Below are 24,102 nucleotides of genomic sequence, written 5' to 3'. Positions count from 1 at the left end.
AGAGAGGGAGGACGAGCCGGAGAGCCGGAGAGAGAACATTAAGAGAGGGAGGACGAGACGGATAGATGCAATTTATAAGAGCATATGAGGGGAAGAGAAATGGGAGGGTGCAAGAAAGAAAAGGGGTTAATTGCAAGAGTGAATAAAATGAAAGTCAGAGGGAGGCTGGCAATTAAAGAACTGTGGAAGAGGAGGGTGAGATAAAGACAAATGTTGGGTTAATGGTGACGGTGTGTGAGTTGGGCACGAGGTGACAGCGTGAGGCAGCCAAGCAGCGGGATATGGAAGATTGATTTGAAGCGAGAGGGAAGAGGTTAACAGAGTGATTGAAATGAAACGGAGAGAGAGGGCCAGGACGGGTGAAAGCGAAAGGGTTAATTATGAGTATAATAAACGATGAAGCCTGTGGTCTTCATGGAGCTCGGCTCTTAATTAAGGAAGCACAGCAGCACCTGGGACCCACCAAGAATAGATGGATACACGATACTGCATGAAATTGTGTGTGTGTGTTACTAATTGTTATTGTTATGAAGTCCACGTCCTCATGGATTCATAGTGCTGATGAATTATCTTAATGAAGTGTCTGAATGTGGCGTTTGCTGGGGATGGACCAACTAAATGGCCAGATGTACCGAGAATCGCTCCGTCATTATGTCTGTGTGTTTGTCTGACTGTGCAGACAGACAAATAGAAAGGATGTTTAGGTTTCACAGAAGTAAAGCAGCTGCTCACATTTTGAGTCCTCTGTCCTCTCTACAACAAGATGTGTGATAAAGACTGATAAGTCACGGGATTAAGAAAATAAGCTTTGTTATTGCATTGATGGTAAAGCATTTCTAGTCATTCCTATAGCATTTGATACAATCTGTGTCTGTAGCTGCTACATTGTCGTGTTGTGGTACCACCGATGAAGATTACATTTTGTGATTGACCAGCAAACGTGCACCCAGCACGCTCTCTTGCACACCCGAGTGAGAGGTACACTGAGAGTGCAGAGTTCTGCCCGCCTCCTGAGGATAGTTCTTTGATGGTCCACCGGGCCACTGGCGCCACGGGACTTCCTGCCAATGGCCAGTTTGACCATGACAGATGAGTCAATGTGTGTGAGAGAGAATGAGAGCAAAGAGGACCGCACACGGCTTTACAATAATACAAGTTAGACATCTTTTAATGATAATATGAGATGTGATAATTGTTTTTGAGCTTTATGAAACAGTAGCAGGACAAATTAGACTAAAGGGGACTGCCTTAGTCAAGGTTATTAGTGGAAAACCACATTTCTGATGCTATATTAGACATATTGGAGAGTTTTCGTTTGGACCTAAAGTCATGATCATGAGACAGTCACATGTCAATCTCTGCTACAACGCTCATTGGGAAAAAGTACGGTACCTAATTACAAATTTCCTGGTAAGGATGAACCTATCTTGCCATCTGCTGTGGCCTCGAGAACAGAGCGGATCGCTCCCCAAATGTGAGATCACAAGAAATATTTTTTCTCTATTAGAAAACTCAGCTGCACTGAGATTATGACAGTGTGCAGGTTTGCTGGGATGAATAACGGGTAGCTCGAAAATCCCTTAAATTGAACCTCTGAAGAGCTGCCAGTCTCATTCTTTAGTTCATTATGATTACACTGAGACGGCTTAATTTGCTGCTTGATCTATTGAATTTAAAGGCTCAAGTCATAGCCTTCTAAATCTTTGAAAGTATTATGCGTTTTCCTGCAGCAAACCTCAGGCTGTTACAAGAAAATTGTAGTAGTCTGAAACTTCACGTAGAGACGTTTGCAACTGTTCTGTATTGAGGTGGATTGTCCCTTTAAGTATAACATTTAGTGTTGATTTGATTCATGGTCCTGTGAATAGATAATGTGATCTGTTGGGAAGACCTAATGTAATCACTCTGTTTTGGCTATGAGCTTTACTCCTCACCTCAATCAAAGAGATGTTAGAAGGACTCAGGCTCATGCCAACCTTTAAAAAACGCTGGCTGTGATGTGTGTGCTCTCTATATAGGTACTGTGTGTGTATTTCAAGAGAGAGATTTATCATTTGTGCACACACACACACACACACAGAGCGACACACACACTTAGGAGAGAGATTTACATACATTGACAGAGTAATGTGCTGGGCGGTGAAAGCTTTATAAAGAGTGAACCTGTCCCTGAATGTGTGAGTGATGATAACAGGCTCATTTAATTGCCTAACCCCTACACACACTCTCTCTCACACACACTCTCTCACACACACACACACTGAGATCATCAGTTCTCTGAGTAGAGTATGTGTCACATTCTGTCATTCACCTTGAGGACATGAAGGTAAGAAAGGGAGTAAAAGACGAGGCCCTTTTCACTACCCAACATGCCTTGTGTAAGATCTGATCACTCGTGGGCAGCTCAGAGTTTGTCAGATGACACCATGGATTAGAAATGCATTCTGAATGTGTCTGTGGTGACTGGAGCTCTTACTTTCCTGTTCTACATACAAATAGACACAAACTTCATTTATTTTTTAGAAAGAACAAGTGCATTGTTAATGGATGGATCAGTAGTGATCATGTTAATGCATGTCTTCACAGGAATTCAACTGTAGCAAGAAAGAGAAATGCAACCAAAGGTAATAAATGGTTGGTGGCATTTGCAGTGACTGAGTGTTCACCTTTGTTCGAAATTAACTTAAACCTTAATAAACCAAGTTCAGTCATTGTTGGCTGCAACTTAGCAACAAACATTGTCCAGGTTTTGCAAAACAGTCACCTAATACAAAATTGATAGTTTTAATTTTGAATTCCACTTCTGTCCTCAAGCTCAATGCATTCATCTATTCTCATTTTGTTCCTTAACCTCTTGCTGCAGTCTTTAAAGACTTGCAGTACATCTTAGCTTTACAAGACTGAATATTTAACAATACACTATTCTGAATATTTTAAAAGGTAGGATCATGACATGGATCATCTTCTCGACTATTATCACTGAGGTGCTTATAGACGTGGTCTTTTTGTATGCTGTTGCTATGAGAACGTTGAATACTGTCTAGAAGTGTGGGTTTCAAAGTCCACACTTCTTTTATAACCTGGCAGTAGCTACTAAATCCACGCTTCACTATGTTGTCAGATACACTGTACACACAGCAGCCACATATTTTTTTGGGGGAAATGATGAGAAATGTAAAAGTTGTCCTTTGCAAACAGATGCAAAAACAAGCTCTTTTGTCCTTAGGTGCCAGCATTTCTATGTACATTGTTTGTTGCTATTGTTTTTTCTCTCGTCTGTCTGTTAGCATGTATGGTTACTATACATGTTAGCATATTAAACCTGCTCAGGTATTACTAAGCAAACATTACCATTAAAGATGTCATCTCTCTCCATATCTTGCCCTCTTGCTCCTTTCCTCACACTCACTCACTCTGCTTCCATCTACTAAGTGTAGCTACACAGCTCTGCATAGGAGGAGAAACAATCAGAAAGATGACTTACCTCTGTCATTTTGTGTCTTTGACAAGGAATTAAAAAAATGTTGAATAGGATGGTGTTTACTGGCAAATAGAGTTCTTCAATGGTTGCTTATTTATTTATTTGTGCAAGTTGTTTTGTGCCAAGGCTTTCCTGTTTGACTTTGCCATATAAACATTTCCATGAGGTGTAAACTCCCATACATTGAATAATCGTATACGTATATTGAATAATCTTTTGATCATCCAATGTAGTATTCAATTATGACGTTAGACAAAGACAAAATGCACGTATAAATATGCAGTAAATTGTTCCACCAGTCTGTCTGTCCAGGCACAATTGTGTACATCACAAAACTAGCATCTGTTAAAAATATAATGGCCTCTAGTGCAGTGTCCCTGTGGTTAATGCTGCCTTAGAGAAGTGCTCAATATGAGATTTAGCTTTGCAAGTAGCTCCCGTTCAGAAGACAGTGACTGAACCAAGCATAACTCATTTGAGGCCGGGCTAGGGTGATGGATGAAGTCATCGTTTTTCAGTTTGTGAATGGATAGAAATTGTTGATTTCAAATGACGAGAGCGATTTCTTCTTGGGTAGAAATGGTAAATGGTGTTGAAAGAGACATGGCGAGATTGATTGTTCTCCTGCAGCTCTGAAGCAGATAAGCTGTCTGCAGGTCAGGAGACAACCTTTCAACAATTAACCCCATAATCCCCAAAGTAGTTGCAGATTATAGACATGTGAATGAATAAAACCGCAATTCTCTGTTATGTAGAACAGAACATCGACCCTGCACAAAACATGTTTAAAGTTTGATGTTTGAAACCATGAAAGTCCAGGGGGATGTAGGAATTAGTCTGCTTATTGCTAACCATTGGGGGAAAAAAAGATAATTAAAGTTTAAAAATAATATTCTCTGCTCGTCTTATCAGTCCCTCTCGAGAGGAAAAAGAAGATGTGTACTAGTAGAAGGTTTGATACGATGTCTACTTTGAATTCTTTATACTGCACTGATCCATGTGTAGAAGTGTCAGCTGACAGTCACTAATTCCAAGTGTTTTGACATGTTAATCCTCCACTCACGACCATCAAAACATTGTGTGTGTATCTGTATGTCAGAGACAGACAGCATGATGTCTATGGGCGTGTGTGGCTAATCAGTCACATCTGACAGACAGCAAATCCCACTTCAGAAGCCTCTCAGACTTCAATTGTTATGTGGAGAGCCAATTGAATGAGATAAGATGTAGGAAGGAAGGAATAGGATGAAGGAAAGGAAGGCTGGATAAATGAGCTATTAGTGGATGTAAGAGCTGGAGACTGAGGGTTAGTTTGTTGTCTCTCAGAACTAGTTCTAAAGATGTGTTGTCTGACGGTGTTGGAATTTAAATGTATTTATAGTTATTGTGAATGGATGGAGTGAAAGATGGAGTGAAATGCTGGCTGTTATAGTTAGAGGGGAGATTACATATTTTAAACAGTCTCTCTGGGAAGACATTGAAAAAGAGAACTCACCCAGTCACACTCTCACCTCTGCACAGCGGACCAGTCACAGCATTAAACGGGTGTGAGGGTGTTGGATCGTCAGGTTTGCAAAGATGCTCCGGAACCTAAGGGGTCGGGTAGGGGTCACATTTCAGAAGCAGTATAAGAGCCTGACCAATATGGGAATTGTTGGGGGGGCGGTACTGATATCATAGGGACTAAAAATAATAAATTGGACTGCCTCTTGTTTAAATGCCAGTTAAATCTCATGAATTGTATAAATTAGCAAACACTCTTTGATTCCCACAGTAAACTTCCATTCTATGTAAAGTGCTTTATCTGACAAAGCCACTCCTAATTTGTGAATAATGGCGTTTATTCTCTATGATAAACTGATTTGATTCACAATTCCTAATTTACTCTCCTTCTGGAGTGTGGAGCCTGTGCAGGCTCCACTGGTTAATATGCTCTTTCAGTTTACGAGTGCTGCCATTTAGTCCGTTACTGGTGGATCATTGGGAATATGGCCTGCACAGAATGTGTCCATCTGTGCTACGATGTGTCTCCATAATGCTCTTCCATATGGCCGAGTGTGGTCTACACACAGCCTCAGGGATGCGGTTGTTAGATAGTTAACACACAAACACACACACACACACACACACACACACACACACACACACACACACACACACACAGATATTCTTCCTCATGCACAAGCATGAATGCATATATGCATGAATAGAGGATTCAAACACACCCATGCACATTTGAATTATGACATGTGCACAGACCATTTGCATGACTGAGGAAACAGAAGTTGCCATTATATTTTGGCTGTGTTGCAGACACTGAAATTCTGTCAGTCTGAACTTTACAAAGTCACTGAACAGTTGTACTGCCGGTATAGATGGAATCTGTTTGTGCTTTTTATATTTCTAAATTATATCTCCATGTATCTCTAGAGTTCGGTATCGTTTTGTCCGATATGGATGCTAAATTTATATTTTCAAAACATTACCGGCACATCCCGGCGTCAGAATACTTTAGGTAAAATACAGCCACACTCTATACCGTTTAGCTTTAGGCATCTTATTGTCCTGAGTTTGAGGTAGCTACTAGCTAACTGTAGCCTAGAGTTACGTGCTGCCAGAGCCATGTATAGAGTGTGTTCGCCACCAGACTTAAGTCTAATGGTAACTAGACACGTGTGGTGATGTTTATGTTGCCTGAAACCAGGGAAACTATGTCAGTACAGAGCTCAGGCACTGAAATGAGGCACCAGAATCTGCTTTGTGATTTGGTCTGGTAGGTACCGGTTGTGTACCCAACCCTATGCATCTCTCTCTATGCATTTTTGTCTTGCTGTCTCCTGTCTGTGTCTAACAGCCTTTACTGTACGTTTGCACCCCCCCACCCCCCACCCCTCTGTGCTCCTCATTTTTCATGTAATAGCTGTCGCCCATTCATCTTTTTCTTCCTGTCTGTTTCGTCTGGATTGCTCATGCTCTATTGAGAGGTAAGGTGACTGGAGATCAATAGGGGGTTAGCACACACAAACCTAGACAAACATGCACACACACACACGCAAACTTGGATCTGCTGAGCAGGTGAATTTCATTCATCCATAATCTCCATACGGAGACAACGCCATCCTGTTTATTGATTACCGCTGCGATGGATCGATTTCAGTGGAGAGGTCATAGTCAGAGATGTGTGTGTGACTCTTTATGTTGCTGTCCCTTTGTGCGATGTATATGTGAGTGCTTTTGTATGCAGTCTATACGTCCCTCTCTGCTAAATGTGTTTTTTAATCTGTACATAAATCTGAGACTCGTTCTCTCCCACACTCTCTGTATATAAGAAATGTAGACATTTCAAAATAATTTAAACAAGAGACAGAGAGGAAAAAACTTGAATGAATGAAATGGTGAGATAAAGAGCATTGAGGTGGAGAGAGTGAACATGGGTGTATCAGATTCATGTGTTAATCGATAAGCTCTTTGTTGCATTGCGGGTGTAGCCGATAGAGAAAAGTGCTGGAACATGATGATTTACATCAGATGATTTATAGGGAACCACTAGAGCTCAGCGGGAAGAGGTGGACAGAAGAGAGAGAAGCTGTGGAGAAGATTACAGGAGAAAAAGCCAAGGCAGAAAACGGGTAGAACAAGAGCAGGAGTGTAAACGAAGCAAGAGGAGGCAAAGTAAATGAGAGGAGGCAGAATGGTAAAGGAAAGAGGAAGCCAGAGGGGAGAACAGCGTGAAGCAGGAATAGTTGCTGATGAAGATGAAAAGACCAGCCTGTACATAGCCTAGCATAAGAGAGCTGACCTGCCTCGGGGTTCATTCAAATTCTCTTTTGTTATCTGCACAATTATTTTTATGGTCGTCTTTTAAAGACATTTAAAGAATTACCTGTCAATGCGAAGCGCCACATGGAGCCTGTGTGCCCACTCCAGTGACCTTATCTTGCCACATTAGTGACACAGCACTGACTTCTTTTATGTACGCAGCACAAAGAGCATCAAAATTATGTCATGAGACATAAAAATGTCTTTGGTATTACATCAAAAGGGCAAAGAGGGGGGATGACGACATTCTGGCAGCAAGCGGCTGACTGGGCTTGTTAAGTGCAGCAGCTTAGTTCAAAACATGATTTAAAAAGAACTGGGTGTGCATTCATCACAAGGTGCGGAGACAGTGCTTTCCATGTGACGTTCCACAGTGGAGCTGAGAGAGACGGGCAGTAAAGCAGTTGCACTTTGCCTTCCTCTCTTTTTACTTCTCATAGTCAGAGAACAGTTCTTGTGTTTCAGATAAGATCACATGGATGACACATTAACAGACAGTGATGGCTCGGAGTGGGAGGGTGGGGGTTGGTGGGTGTGTTCCCGTGGCTTCAGGATGCACTTAGGATGCAGTTTCTGTTGTGTAGGGCTAGGTGGTGCTGTCAGTCTACCCACTGTCACTGTGTGTGTGTGTGTGTGTGTGTGTGTGTGTGTGTGTGTGTGTGTGTGTGTGTGTGTGTGTGTGTGTGTGTGTGTGTGTGTGTGTGTGTGTGTGTGTGTGTGTGTGTGTGTGTGTGTGTGTGTGTGTGTGTGTGTGTGTGTGTGTGTGTGTAAACACTATATATTCATAAACTATTCAGCCCCTTTCACCCTTTTCACATTTTCAGCTTTATGCAAATTTATCAAATGTGAAATATTACTAAGAATCTTCTCATCTGAAGAATGCGACCCCAGTGTGACCGTTTCTCTCAAACCAATACAGACACACTTTTATCCCCTGTATGCTTTTGTAATGCTCTGCTTTCTAGTCTCCCTAAGAAATATACATCTCACTTAGATCTGTTTTAAAACTCAGCTGTGTTGACAGAAACGGGAAAGAGAGCACTCTCTACACCAAGCTACCTGTCTGCCTCAGAATTGATTTTAAAATCATTTTTATCTATGGCTTATGAAGCTCTTTATGGCTCTTCCTATACATCAGATTTGCTTTTACCCTATGAACCCTCTAAAAGCCTCCGCCGACTGGTAGAGACCCTTTAATTAAACTCAAAGTGAGGACAAAATCCCCAGTGAGGCATCTTTGTATTACTATGGTGTATGTCTCTGGAACAGCCTCCGTTTGTAAAGGCAAACCTTTTTAGTCTTTTAGACTTTTAGTTGAATTGTATTTATCAAATTTATTCATTGGCCTATTTATTTATACATTTTAGACTGTTATACTGGTATATGCACTTATTCTTTTTTGCTTGCTGCTGTCCTTTCCTTTTACTACCCTGTATTTCATGTCTGATTTTCCTCACTTCCACACATTTTCTGTTCAGTATTTTATTTTTATATTTTTTATCTTTCTTTTCCTTTTAATTCACTCCCTTTTTTTCTGGTTTTACTCAATTAAATATATCTCATCTCCTTATTTTTAGTTTTTCCCCGAAATTTGGGGTTTTCATTGCAAAGTTATATGCTATGTAATAGTCTTTCCTCAGTTTCTCAGTTCTTGTAATTATTATTTGTGTTATTATTGCTGTGTGTGTTAATGGGGGTGCAATGGGGCGGCATTATTGATTTGATTTACTTTACTCTGTAAAATTCTGACCATGTTCCATAACGTTTGAAATTTAGTTCATGTGGCTCCCATTTGTCTTGATAATTGTTGAGATGTTTCGACACCTTGATTGGAGTCCACATGTGGTTACGTCAATTGATTGGAGATGATTTGCGAAGGCGCGCACACACACACACACACACACACACACACACACACTGTATATAAGGTCTCACAGCTGGCAATACATACCCGATCAAAAACCTAGCCAAGAGGTTGAAGGATCTGCCTGCAGAGCTCAGAGATGGGATTGTGTTGCATCACAGATTTGGGGAGAGCTACAAAATATCTTGAGCCCAGCGGTCTCCATAATTCTTAAATTTAAGAAGTTTGGCACAACTATGACTCTTCTTAGAGCTGGTCACTCAGCCAAAGTAAGCAACTGGGGGAGAAGGGCCTTGGCAGCAGAGCTGATGGTCACTCTGGCTGAGCTCCAGCGATCCATGAGTGGGAGAAACTTCCAGGAGACAACCGTCACTGCAGCATTCCACAGATTTGGGCTTTATGGCAGAGTGGCCAGATGGATAACTCTCTTCAGTGACAGACACATGAAAGCAACTAAAAGACTCTAATACTTTGAGAAAGCAGATTATCTGGTCTGATGAAACAAGACTGAACTGTTTGGCCTCTTTAAGCATCATGTGTAGAGGAAACGTGGCACAGATCCTCACCTACCAGATACTACAGCATGGTGGTGGCAGGGACTGGGAGATTGGTCAGGGACGAGGGAAAGCTGAGTGATGTTCATCTGACCTTGATGACCCCAGCCAAGACTAAAGAGTAGTGGCTCATGGGCAACTCTGTGAATGTCTTGAACCCAATCAAACATCCCCCAAGGGACCTGAAAATGGTCTTCCACCTATGGTTCCCATCGATCCTGACAGAGATTGAGAGCATCTGCAGAGAAGAATGACAGATAATCCCCGAACACAGGTTTCTAAAGCTTGTTAAGTCATTCCCAAGAAGAATTGAGGCTGTAATCACTACTCAGTAGTAAAGGGTTACGCTACTGCAATTTGGATTTAACCTATGAAACAATTGTATTGTGCATCATATCTTTACACAGACCTGAGCACACAAACTTGTGTATCATCCATGTCGACCTAATTGAATGGTTGAGGTGGCCACACGTGATGGACATGTGCCATCATGTGTGGCCACCTCAACCATTCAATTTGTGGTTCAGGCTCTGGTGATTGAGTGGTCATTGCTCAGCATTTTGCTGACTGCATAAGATGTCAAACACACACACACACACACACACACACACACACACACACACACACACACACACACACACACAGAATGGGACATCATAGATTTTTCTTTTTTTACGGTAAGTGGTTCTGAGTGGAAATCAAAGTTTAGCAGTGTACAGATAGCTGAAGCATATTTACAGATTGTTTTGTGTGCTCTGTCTGTGAGCTGTGTATATGCTCAAGCATTTGGCTGACTAGCATTTTATTGATCGACACTATGCTAATCAATTAGGCCCTAATCGACCTGATTAAAAAGGGTTTTGATGTGAAAAAATGGTAATACAGTGTGTGTGTGAGAGGGAGAGAGAGAGAGTCTACTGTAGCCATGTTAGGCACTTGAATCATGAACTGCTATTAATCTACGTATCTCAAATTCATGTGCTCTTTTAATTTTAATAAAAGGGTAGGAGCCAACTCTGCACTTTTTCATCCCCTGTGCTACACTTGCACACACACTTTAAAAGATGCTGGAAAGTGCACGTTGCAGCTCACTGAAATATCCCTACTTGTTGGTATTTGAACAAAGACATTTTATATTTTAATAGCCTCATGACTTCTCTGCCCTTATAAAATCAAGGCCAGATTTTGGATTATATTAGCTGCGAGTTAACTAATCTTCTATGTAACATTGTGATGTGTTCTTTAGTAAATTGTGTTGATACTTACCAAGATTGTGTCTCATCAGACAATTTCCCAAGACTCTAGCCTGAATGTTCAGGCAGCTCCCTCCCTCGCTCTCCTGTCAGCTTTGTAGCACCTGTGTGGGTGGAACACTTTAGACCATTAGCTCCACCCAACTGCAACCTGTTTAGAGGTCTCATCAGCCAGAATGACTGAAAACAGCTGTGTGGGTGTGTAGGTCCTAAACACATTACAACAATATTTTACGCTTATCATCATCATTATCTTTAAATATCAGCTTCTCCCTTCCGTAACCAATGTTAACATTATCTCAGCTGCTGAAGTGTATCTTAGGCAAATGGCTCAGTGTTTTTCTCACTACTGATTCATGCTTACAAAGAATTTACTTTTTAAAGTTTACTTTTTTTAACTTATACTTAGTATTTGAGCCCCAGTGCAACAAAGCATTAGTAAGTCAATGTTAAGGCTGCTTTTATTTTTCTCTGGTTAAGATATGGTAGTAATAAATGCTTAATATAGGTTTAATATGTCGAATTGTGTGTAGTAGTAAAAGGCCTTTTTGCTTCCCTCTAAGACAGCCCCGGTAACCATGTTACCTCTTGCTCACATCCCCTTGTTCTAGGTAACCTGAGGAAACCTTGTATTGACTGGAAAGCACTTATAAATATTGGGAGCGAAGAAAAGATGGAGAGAGCAGCACTGTACACAAAATGTCCCACACTTCGAGAATTTTGACTTGCTCAGGGTATCTGAAAAGAATGTGTTCATATAGCTATTTTGACATTAGTCCTCAGGAAACTTACATTTTATCTATAATTAATTTTGTGCTAAGTGAAATGCCATTTTTGAAGGCTGTGGTCAACCCCAATGCCTCCGTGTCTTATTCAAGTGTCTGCTCATAATCTGTCAACTCTCCTGGCGATAGCTTTCAGCATTGACAGTGGTTGAAGCTACCTTTGCCCCACCCAGGATCAGAACTTATTTTTCTTGAACAAAGTATCACAGCAAAATAACACAATAAACCATACTTTCTTATGGTTTGTGCTATAGTCACCCTGTGTGTAGTTCAACTAACTAAACCCAAATTAAGTAATCAAAGCCTTATTTTTCTCCTAAGGTGCCTTTTGTTGCTCAAGTATTCAAGCTCACAGGCTGATGAAGGCATTTCTACATGAGGTTGTCAGCCACATGATTAAAGTAAAATGTGTTTTGACAGTAAGCTGAAACAGAAAAATGGATCGGAAAAAAACTGAAGTTTACTTCCATCCTTATCCTCAAGTGTCAAGTTTGATGACAGGATAACTGATGAGAAGATTCTATGGTACATGTAATAGCATGATGGAGACAAGCACTGGTAGCAGGGCACAGATTTGAAAAGTAACAATTAACTTCCCACTCAAAGGCTGGAAAACATGAAGTGTCTACTCATAATTTTATAATATAGAAATATCTCTTAAGCCTATAATATAGCTCTAGACTTCAGACAAGAAAGAAAACGGCGATGGTGCAAGAGATATAGAAGCAGGAATGGCAGCATGTACGTTTTCATTTTGTTGAAAATGGACATCATTGCACTAAAACTTGACACGTTTCTGGTCTTACTCCCTGACATCCCAAAGTACAGAACATCTTTCAGTCCCTCTCATTATTACCATTATATTTCATTTTAGGTTCCTGTCTTTCATATTCTCCATGGCCATTTCACTCAGTGCTTTCACTCGGTGCCGTCTCACCTTCCTCTCCCCCCTCTCTCTCTCCCTCTCATGCTCGGGCTGCGTTGTCATTTTGTTTGGCAGGTCTTTGAGTCCCCTGTCGTAGAGAACAGAGACAAAGTCCTCCCCTGTCTCATCTTGCTGTCTTTCCTTTCTTTCCAACTCTGCTTTTTAAGAGACTCTGTAAGGCTGTGTTGAATTTGTCTACCTGTTTTTCTCCTTGTCACTCTTTCAGATGTTCTTTTTTAAGAATCTCTTCCACCCCTGTGTGTGCATGTGTGTGAGTGACTGAGTGTGCGTGAGTGTGTGTGTGTGGGTGTGTGCGAGCGCTCATCTGGAAGCTATTGCTCTTGTTCTGACTCGCTCTAACATCTCAAGACAGATTTATTGAAACTGGATCAAGATGTAAGCTGTTTTTCTCAAACATGTGTAGTTACACGACTAAACTAAGATTTTATTCAACAAGCATGAGCGTGACTGAGAGGTGTGTATATGAAGTAATGGTCCAGAAGAGATGGTTGGGGAGGAGTAAAGAGGAAAGGATGATGATGCACAAGAAAGTAAAAATGAAAGGGCAACAAAAATGTCAGTAGAAATTTGTTATCAAAGGAAAGATGGAGCAAGACAATGAGAGAGATGTGTGTTAGGCAGACGGAAGAGGGGAGTGTGACAGAACATGAATGTGTCAGAGACTGAGAGGTGTCAGTCTTGCTGAATAGTTCGTGAGATATAGATGGGAAGATGGTGCGAAAGGTGCGATATTGTATAACTCAACACTGTTCTGCTTGCCTGCCGGGCGAAGTCATGCCGGAGAGAAAGTGCACATATACATCCACACACAGACAAAACACAGTTTCATGTTAATGTTAGATGCTTGCAGTCAATGCATTGCTGAAGAGAAGTACACGGGAAATACAATTCGCAACCAGGTTCACCAACTGCCTCTGCCCCCGCTTTATTTGATTTGTTAAAACAGATTTTGATTGGCTGGTGCCTCTGCTACCACATGAAAAGCTATGTGAGCAACATGACGCAACTGAACCTCAACGCAGTTCTGCAACTTTTCTGAATTCACCCCCATTCAAAGTGAATAAGCAGTGTTTTGGATGAGGCGTCCAACGTGTTTGAGTCCTGCGATAGTGACAAAATTCTGTGTGCAAGTATGGTGCAAAGTTTATTTTATTGTCTGACTGTTTTGTTTAGGTTTAAATGTATCAGTATCATACTGGAGCCTTTCTCATGGTTTTCGTTTTCCCAATTGCACAGAAATCCAATCAAGAAGCTTCTAGTGAAAATCCTCTTGAATTATCAGGTTGGCTTTGAAAGTGACACCAGGACTGGACTAGCAACTGAGCTTTCAGTCTAGATTGTTGACATAGCTTTTTGTTTTAGAGCTGCATTTTCATTATGTCGGCTTAATTGTTTTTTCCCTACTGCAATGACTTCCAACTATGTATTAGTGTGAAGACTTCCATATGGTTTGTGGCTGTTTGTTGTGTGTATGTGTAAATGAGAGAGTGCTTTACCCACTTGCGGGTTCCAGTGTAGCAGGAAGCCTCTGGCTTTACTGGTAAAGTCCCCTTTCTGTACTCTTGACCACTATAGACATCACACATGCATACACACATGTAAACACAGGTCTATTCAGCTTTTGCATGGAGGCCCCTAGAACACTGTGTTGACAAGCCGTGTGCCATGTTAGGTTAAACGCAGACTCAGTGCTATACTCAATGGGGAGGGATTCCACTATATAACCCAGTTAGAGCTCGTAGGGAGTCGCACACATGCAGAGGAGAGTCACGAATGGATTCAGTCGTTGATCAGTAGACACACACTCTGTAACAGGAATGCTGGGCTCCTTGGACGTCCTCTATAGCGTCCTCATCCACAAGGTAATGCAATGTATATACACACAATATAAAGAAGATGTCCAGAGGGACATTGATGTACATTTATGCACTGTAGTCTTACACCTGCTCATAACTGCAAATTGTCTAGTTTATTTGACTTAAGCCGAGATGACATGTCAGTGCCTGGATGTGCTGCTTTGTGTGGATCTGAATCTGGTGTCCTCTGTTATCATCTTGCCCTTGACTTTATATGCATTCATGCAACCTTTAAATGTTTAATGCAAGTAAAGGGCAGCAATTTGCACAGCGACTCTAAAGCAAACAAGAATGGAGGGTAAGTGGAAAACCTGGAGCGACTCTGAGTGGACTTATATAAGAAGCTTTGAACAGAATTCCTGCTGCTCTGCTCTCTAACCCAAATGCTGTGTTCATAATGAATGGAAGGAATAGAGGTTGAAGGAGGATTGAAAAATGACCAGCTGCATTGTGTTTGTGTTTTTCTTTTTCTAGCTGATGGCGGTGTATGAGGAACAGGAAGCCCAGCAGAGGGGTGTGGCCAACACGAGCCTCGCCCCCAGCCCTGAGCTCTACCAGACTGAGCTCTCGGCCTTCCAGCCAATCGCAGGAGGAGAGATAGAAGTCAATTCTTCAGTGCTCAAGTCCAGTGAGTAATTTTCCATTAAAGTTGGTATAGTGCCTGCTCCAGTCCTGACACTGGGTGTGTTCTGTTGTTCAAGTCCAGGTCCCCAACAATCAAATCTTCATGTTTGGAGATCTACAAAGCATAGAGGTGAAATGAAAATGTAAAGCTATATTTTAAAACTTTTCCAACTCTTTTTCATTGCTACATCATAAGCATATAGCCTACCTTATATGAAAAACAATTTTATATAGTTCAATAAAGTAATTTCAGTCTGTTCGTACATGATGTGTAAATAATCTCAAAAGTTACAAATTGTAGAAGCAAATATGTTTTCCTCATCCTCAAGTGTTCAAAGTTATGAAATGCATTCACTGAGCACTTTTTTAAGGGAACACCTGTAGACCTGCCTTATCATGTAGTTATCCAATCAATGCCTGCAGATACAGGTCAGTATCACATCAAGCATGTGATCTCAGTGACTTGGACCGTGGCACGTAGGTACCAGACGTGCTGGTATGAGTGTTTCATGGCTGACCTCCTCAGAAGTTTGAGCAGAATGGTGTGACAAATAAAAAAAAAACTCCGAACTTGAAGAGGATGTGCTACAACTGCAGATGATGATTCCATTCCCCGCAACCAAGAAAAGAAATCTGAGGCTGCAGTGGCCACAGGCTCAGCAACACATTTGACGACTGGGGAAATTTAGCCTGGTCTGATTAACCTCCATTTCTGCTGAGGCACACAAATGGTCAGAATCAATCTTTATTTGAATGCCACAGCCTGTATGGGTATTAAACATCCCTTTACAACCACATTTTTTAATCTCTAAATGGCAACTGTCAGCATGATAATGCCCAATGTCACAAAGACAGTCGTCTCAAGCTGGTTTCATGAACATGACAGTGAGTTCAGTGAACTTCAGTGGCCTCCACCAGTCAATGTCAACATGGAGCAGAATCTCACAGGAAAGTTTCCAACAGGTTGTGGAATCCATGCCATTAAAAACCTGAGGCAGTTTTAAGAGCAAAGGGAGGAGCTGAGCAGAATTTGTATGGTGTTCCTTATAAACCACTCTCTAAATGTAGTAGCTCTGTGCTCTGCCTGTAGGAAAAACAATGACCTTAGAATCAGTTACGATCTGGCGTTTGTCATCACATCACAGGATTTCGTCCAAAGTCTTTGACAAGGTATTTTGCCTGTGAAGACAAACCAGGATGCCAGTCGCAGCCGCTCTGTCTCTGATCCTGCTGCCTCTCAGAGACCAAATGCTCTTAGTATTTTCACGAGTTCTCCCACTGCTGACATTGACTGGGATGTTTTTGATGGATGCCAAGGTTTATTTTTACGTGGCATAACTGCTCTTTCAAATAACTTAACAAGGAAAGAAAAAAACCCTTTTACTTTTTAGGTGTAACCTGTAGGTCAGTGCAAAAATGGGTCAGTGCCATGACTGATGTTTAACAAGAAACAGGTTCAGTGGGGCTCAGATTAGATGGGGAGGCTGACTGCCAGGCCAAGTCAGTGAAGGATTGCAGTCAAGTCACCGTTTTGGAGTGATTGATAGATGACTACAATGAATAATCTGTAAGCATAAAAAAAATAATAAAATAAAATAAGAAATAACAAAATAAATGCTTGACATTTCGATACAGGTTTTATTCATGTCTAATTCGATACAGTCTATTCCTACTTTCAGAGCCATATATTGTATGTTTTGTAGACTATATTATTAGAGTGATGTACATTTGATACTTACTGAATTGTATTGCAGACAAAGGTCAGGTAGTGATGGCAATTTTTTTGGGAGACTGAAAATGAGACAATAAGATAGAACTAGAATATTGGCAGCTCAGTCTTTGAGATGCAGGCTGAGACGAGGATAAAAACGAAGGAGACGAGGAGAGGTAGAAGAAAGAGAGGACAGGAAGTGTATGTGTTCTGTCAGACTGCAGAGTAAAAAACTGATGTGTGTGTCTGGTTACTGTTACTCGGACCAGACCTATCTGCATGACCTTTCCTTTCTCTCGTTATCCCCCTCTTTGCCTTTCTTTTTGTGTCCCTCTTTGTCTTTCTCGCTTTCTTCATCCCTCCCTTCATCTCAGTCTTTTTTCCGTGTCAGTGCAGGTATTGCAGATGTGAGTGTGAGAGGGCATGGAGCTGTCACAGTAACTCGTCCAAATTCAATTTTGCCTCATGAACCAAGCATGTGATGGATGGAATGTCTGTTCCTTCACTTAAGAGAAACCTATTCATTCCGGTTGTCTCCTGCTTTCAGCTAATCACTTACTTTAGTTTTGAATTTTATATTCTATATCTGCTTAGTTCCAGACTCTCTATCATCTATCTTGTTCAGCAATTGACATTTAAACATAATCTGTCATGGTTGTTTTTCAAAATGTCGCTAATATATCAAATGCAGTGAGATAAAGCGCTTTCATCTTTTGTAAACTACATTATATCAGAAAGTTTCATTATTTTCCATCCTGGTTGTGTTTGATGATGCCAGTGAAATTTCTTATTCAGCTTGAAGGATGTCAAGCAGTATATTGAGCCCAAGGACGCCCAAGCTGAATCCAAAATCATGAGAATAATTTCATACAAGCAGGAAAAGTCATTTATTTTGGGTCCTCTTGCCTTAAATCAAATTGTACATGCAGTGCATTCAGACAGTATTCAGATCCAGTCTCTTTTTTAACTACTTTTTATGTGTGGATGCAGATTCATTCAAAAAAAATCTTTCATCAATGGACACGCAATACCCCATGATGACAGTGAAAAAGAAGTTTAGAATTTTTGCAAATTAAATAAAAAAACTAAAAAACAATTGAAATATCACATTGACAAAAATATTCAGACCCTTTACCAAGTACTTAGTTGAAGTACATTTAGCAATGATCACATCCTCAAGTCTTATACACCTGTATTTGGGGCTTTTCTTCAGTTATTCTCTGCAGATCCTTTCAAGCTCTGTCAGGTCGGATGAGGACGGTCAGTGGGCAGCCACTTTCTGAGATGTTTGTTGGGTTCAAATCAGGTTGAGGCCACTTCAGGACATTTCAACAGTTGTCACTAAGCCACTGCTGCATTGTCTTGGCTGAGAGTTTAGGAACACTGTCCTGCTGTAAGGAGAACACTTTGCCCAATCTGTGGTCCTGATCCCTCAAGGTCAGCCATTGCGTTCTTGGTCACTTCTGTTACCCAAGGCCCTTCTGTCATCATTGCTTAGTTTGTCCAGGTGAACAGCTCTAGGAAGAGTTGGTTGTTGAATATACAAAAGGGAGACTCCACCTTCAAGATGTGGAAACATTTAAGGCTGCAATCGTTGCCAAAGATGCTTCAAGTACTGAGTTAAGAAGTCTGAATACTTGGGTCAATATGTTTTTGCCTTTTAATACATAAGCAAAATGTATTAGAGTTTTGTTTTTATTGTTTATTTATTATAAATATGTATGCATTTTAGCATATTGGAGAAGGGGTCTGAAAACTTTCTGAAAATATTACAGCAGAAACCTTGTTCACATCTTTACTACTAGCTTTAGCTCTGGCAATAATAACAGATATGACATTTCAGTTTTTGTGACCTTTCTTAGTGGTGAAGGGGCCTTGGCTGTATGATCCAGACACCGTTAAGACAGGAAGTTTAGTCTGTTTTAGTATGGTTGCCTGTCAGCAGAGATTAGTAGTAATGTGTGGCTGTCATGGGAGATTAGAGGTAACTGAGCTCTGGAGACCATCACTGTCAATATGGGAAGGTCAGACTCGGGTCTCTTTTTACTGTCTAATGTGTCTCTCACTCTAACCATGTGTCTCTCTCTATAACTTTCGTCATGCCATCCTAGTTTGTCCGTCCAAATAGTTTTTTTCTCATCTTTTTTTCCCTTTCCGTCATGTTACTAACTTCCATTCTTATTGTTAACAGACTTTCTTCCCTTTTTCTTCTCTTTATTGCTTCTTTGATTTATCTTGTCTTCAATTGTCTCCCCCCCCCCGTCTCTGTACTGTCAAGTTCTTCTGCACTCATCAGGTAGTAGGAGATATAAAATAGTTATTTGATGTTTTAGACTTTAGTCTCGAGTATGAAGTTCAAGAAACAGACAATCATCAAGATTCAAAGTGGCAAACATGTCTCGGTAACTTTGGAAGGATACATAATAAGCAGTAGAATGAATCGTAAGTCATTCCCATTGGTGCGAATGATAATCAGTCCTCAATGAATCATGTTGTTGATTGTTCAGCTGTTGTACAACAATCACTTAGAAATGATTAGTCAATTTATTAGATTAGTTGAAGAACAGAAAACTTATTCAACTGATTTGATTGATAAAATGTTTCTTATTTTCCTATTTTTCATGCAAAACATTGATTTATCTGGTTTCAGGATTTGCTGAATATGATGTAATTAAAATATCTTTGTGTTTTGGACTTATTGTTGAAGAATCATTTGAAGAAGTCATCTTAGGCACTTTGATCTTGTTATGGGAATGTTTCATTGTTTTTTGACAATACAGAGACTATAATTACAAGGTGATCTATAATTGACTTTGAATTTTAGAAGACCTGTGTGGTCAAATATAATTGATCTTAGAATGTTTACAGGCATATAGACAGAATAGTAACATGGTTAGACAATGGCACTTACATGAGTATGTCAGTACCTAGCATTTCCCTTTATTCATTTATTTGTCTGTCTCAGACCTCTGTCTCTTGTCTTTGCTTCTTTTGTCCTCCGTCCATTTATCCCCCCCTTCACTGCCTTTCCTTAAAGAGATGAATTGATTGACTTTGATGTAATCCATATCCCCCCGCCAGTCTTAAGAGCACCAAGGGTCCATTTTGTGACAATCAATATTTGACCCTACAAATATCATTTGGCATGTGTTCTGAGAGGTCCACTCATTTAGAGTTCCCCTCACCCTTACTACCACCTTTCTCATTTTATCCCCCAGTGGAACCATAGAGGCTAACATGACAACGTGGTTAATGTACATATGGATTGATGGGCCCTATGAAATGGAGTGGATGGTAGATTTGAGGACTGGGAGTGCACCACACACATCATAATAATACATCCAGTTATAAATGTGTTTTATTTGCATAGCTTTCTGCAGTGTTGACTTTTCCCTCCATTTCTCTATCCCTCCAAGCTTCAGCAGCAGCACTGGCAATAGTGCGGTGTGGTTCATCCATCAGCTTCTCTTAAATGATGATTTTATGCAGTGGGCTGATGAGATGTGAAGAGGAAAGAGACACTATCATATGTTACCTACATGCACACAGAGATCTGAAAACCAGCCACTTATTGGCTATTTGGATGCATGAACACCAGTGTGTTCACTGAAGGGATATGAAGAGAAAGGATCATTCATTAACTTCTTACACATTCTGCCTTTCACAATCCTTATAGATGTAATGAACACAGTGAGAAGTGCACACGCACGTCTTCCAGAACAACATTCAGGAATGAGCTGTATAACGATGCTGCTGCAACGTGTAATCAGCAGATATGAACATACACATGTAAATGTCTCAGGCTGTGCTGATGAATATGGAGGATTTACAGATTTACGGTCTTGTACGAAACCCTAAGGATTTTAACATAGTTAATATTTTAGATTTACGCTCTCTTTCCGATCGTCTGTTATTGCTTTGACTTTTATCCTCCAGTACACTACACACTTTTTTAACAGCAGCCCAGGAAACTCACAGACCATTTGCATGCATTGCATATCAGCTCGTACTTGACAATGGTAAAAGATTATTTCATTATAGTTTCTTTGATTGGATAGTTGTTGAGGACACACAGATGCTAACACATATAATGGTTCAATATATATTGCACTGAATTAAACAATAGTTAGACATGATGATGTTCTGGACCTTTGCTTGAGGACAGTTTCTCCATCTGGACCTCTCTGAATTTTAGTTGACTACCCCAGCTCTGCTTAATGCACATGGACCACCTGCTTCTTATTTTAATAAAATGAAATCTAAAACAATGTGTATGTGGCCAATTGTGGCATCTGTTTTTCTAATTCTGCCTCGTCATCATTAGAATTTTAAAAGTAGAGTTTTCACTATTTGCAACTACATTGTTATAAATTTAGCTCTGGAAACTTTTGTCTATTTAAAAAACATGCAGGTTATCTGAAAGATACACATGAATATAACGTCACATTTACATATGTTCATTCTTTATTTCTGTTTATTTCCATGATTTTATGTTGAGCACTGTTCTCATCTAAACAACCTATTAGTTCATTACACTGAGTGGAAGTATGCTCCTGTTTTTGTCTGAGAGCAAACTCTGACGTGACTCAGACTGATGCCACATGCACATTACAGTGACGGGGTGAAAAATTCATTTTGTGAACTCAACAACAAAAACATATTCATCTCTCCTCTGTCTTGTTTTCTCATCTTTCTTTGACACACACAAAGAAACGCACACGAACTTGTGTCTGAAGTGTGGCGTGATTAGCTTAAGGTCTGTATCTTGTCATCACAAGGATTATTATTAGACCTGATTTTTGCTGAACTGTGACTTCATCAAAATAGCATTAGCAGTTTTAAGACAGTTATGTGTGTGCGTGTGTGTGTGTGTTTGTGTATACACACATATCCCTCATCTATCATTGAGACTTGCTTTAGCTTTAGAAGCAGGACAGCTGCAGACTCTATTCTCGCAAAAAAAAAATTCTTATCTCTGTCTCATGTCTCTGGTTTCATCAACTGTCTGATAAGAGGTATTGACACTGAGACACTTTGACAGAGAGATGTTTCCCTGGTCTTTTCAATACCAATAAATGCCTGAGATGTTGTTATCAAACTCTAATGAAACAAAATTAATTTTAGGCTTTGTAATCTACAGTTTACCCCTAAACTAATACAAACAAATATGTAGAGCATTGTACATGAAATGTTAAAATAAATGCACATCTTTTCTGCATCGTTTCCTCTATAAAATGTTTACTTTTAAACTTTGTTTTAGGTCACGTATCAAATGTTTGTGTTTGAGAGTTTGTCACCAAATTCCTCACACACATTCCTCCTATAAACAAAGAACTGGGGGACAAGTGGTTGATTTACAGATAGGTTTAACATCTACTCTAAACACTTTCTGTTGTTATTCAGTCTCTGCAGGCGTGTTGTATAAACACACTCAGGTCTTTGCTTCTGCACCTCGTAAGTTATGATGCTGTGTGAAAAGCTAATATCCCTTAAGCAAGACAGGGAGTGATGTGACCGGTTCCAAGTTTGTATCATGTTGTGGATGTAGATCTGTGTATCTTCTACTGATGGATATGTGAAGAGTACACAGTATCACATTGCAATTGCTCTTTAGGTATTCACCCAAATCTTTTAAGAGTTGGCTTTAATGGGAAAAAGAGCCCTGAACACTATCTTCAGTCATTTGTGTTTGTTTTCTACAGACACCCCCCTGCTGGTGAGAAGTAGCAGTGAGTCAGCCCTCAGCCCCCAGGTGACAGAGACAGAACCCTCCCACAATGCAGACGCCTCTGAGATGGTAAGACCCAAAGACAACTGAATGTAAAGACACAAGCAGTTTGAAACACACGTTGTTATTACAACACACAACCCTAATGGACACACAAATACCTTTAACCAAGGGGTGACAACATGTGGGATAGCAAGTGTACACACACTGGAGGTCGCAGGTCCTCTTATGCCTTGAGTGTACTATAAAGTAATCTACATCTATCACACAGCCATATTAACCCAGACCACATATCAGGCAGTGGGTGATTGAATAATGCATATTTTTGTGGATTGACTCAAAGTGGGTTGGAATAATGTGGATATTAAAAAAAAAACCTGACCTGCAAAGACTGCTCCATCTCTGGAAGACGAGCATTGATGATGAAAGCAAAAGTAGGAAAGAGACTGACTGAGCAAGTGAAGAAGAATAATTACTTCTCAACCTACCTGTGCTAGGAGGCAGCAAAATACCATAATGATCATCATGCCCTTGCACAAATGTGACTACACTCACAAACAGTCCCACTTTGCAGCCCCTGAGAAATGGATATTGGATTATTTCATTAAGTCCCCACATATTGCACTTTTGCTAGCTTTCATTATATCATTTTTAAAGGGGTGTGGCCGACAAGACATATAATTTCTTCCCTATAGTCGTCTGTCAGCTCATGTGCTTGTGTAGGTTCATCAGGTTCTGTGAGATATTGATTTAGTACGATGCATCCACATGGACACTGAGTCCTCCGTGCTGTTGTAATCTAATTGGCAGATTTCCATTAAATATGCTGAGCACATTAAGACTCCCGAGGGGATAAACACTTTGATTGTAATGACCCCGTGGCCTTTCTTCAAGCAGCTTTCCCAGGACAAACTTCATTTTCACATCATTGTCAAGCTCGACAAATAGCAAATGATCAATATAAATTAGTATACTTATTGTTTCACTATCTACTTGTCTATGTCTTTGCGTCTAGCGAGATAAAATTTGACCACAAGGAGTAATAAACTTTCTTGTTTTTTATAATCATTGTGAAACCATACATACAAAAGTCTGACCACAAAAAATGCCAGATTCTTCTTTGCGTACAGAGCTGTCCGTGCAGAGAAAGTTTTATTGAGATTTGCTGAGTAATTGTATAGATCCTGTATCTGCCGTATTAACCGGATCTGCTCCAAAAGTTAATGGGTTCTTCCTTGGGCCAAACCCCTTAAAATCTGTTCAGTAGTCTTCGTGTAGTTGCCAACAAATAGACAAACTCCAATAAAAACCTAACCTCTTGTGGACCAGATGAGAAGCAACTTACTTGGTCAGTAATGTGTGTTTGTGCTTGTGTGGCTGCATGTGTTAAAGTGTTGGGGGGTGAGATGTTGTCAAGTATCTTATCTTCTTTCTGAGTCAGTCACACTTTGTCACATCAGCCTCCTCTAACAAAGACGAAT

General features: G+C 40.4%; 1 protein-coding gene across 5 annotated transcripts in view; it reads left to right on the top strand.

Moving 5' to 3' along the window:
• Positions 1–24,102, top strand: part of LOC117754722 (partitioning defective 3 homolog B-like) — a 194,088-nt gene that overhangs the window by 26,456 nt on the left and 143,530 nt on the right. For all 5 annotated transcript variants that reach the window (XM_034573866.1, XM_034573864.1, XM_034573867.1 and 2 more), the window contains exons 4-5: positions 15,033–15,186; positions 22,596–22,690. In XM_034573866.1, coding sequence (XP_034429757.1) covers positions 15,033–15,186; positions 22,596–22,690 — 249 coding nt within the window. The remainder of the gene's footprint in view (positions 1–15,032; positions 15,187–22,595; positions 22,691–24,102) is intronic.

The sequence above is a fragment of the Hippoglossus hippoglossus genome, chromosome 21 (assembly GCF_009819705.1).
Source record: "Hippoglossus hippoglossus isolate fHipHip1 chromosome 21, fHipHip1.pri, whole genome shotgun sequence".
Lineage (NCBI taxonomy): Eukaryota > Metazoa > Chordata > Actinopteri > Pleuronectiformes > Pleuronectidae > Hippoglossus > Hippoglossus hippoglossus.
Note: the sequence above shows the minus strand (reverse complement) of the source record. Positions and strands in the feature narration are given on the sequence as shown.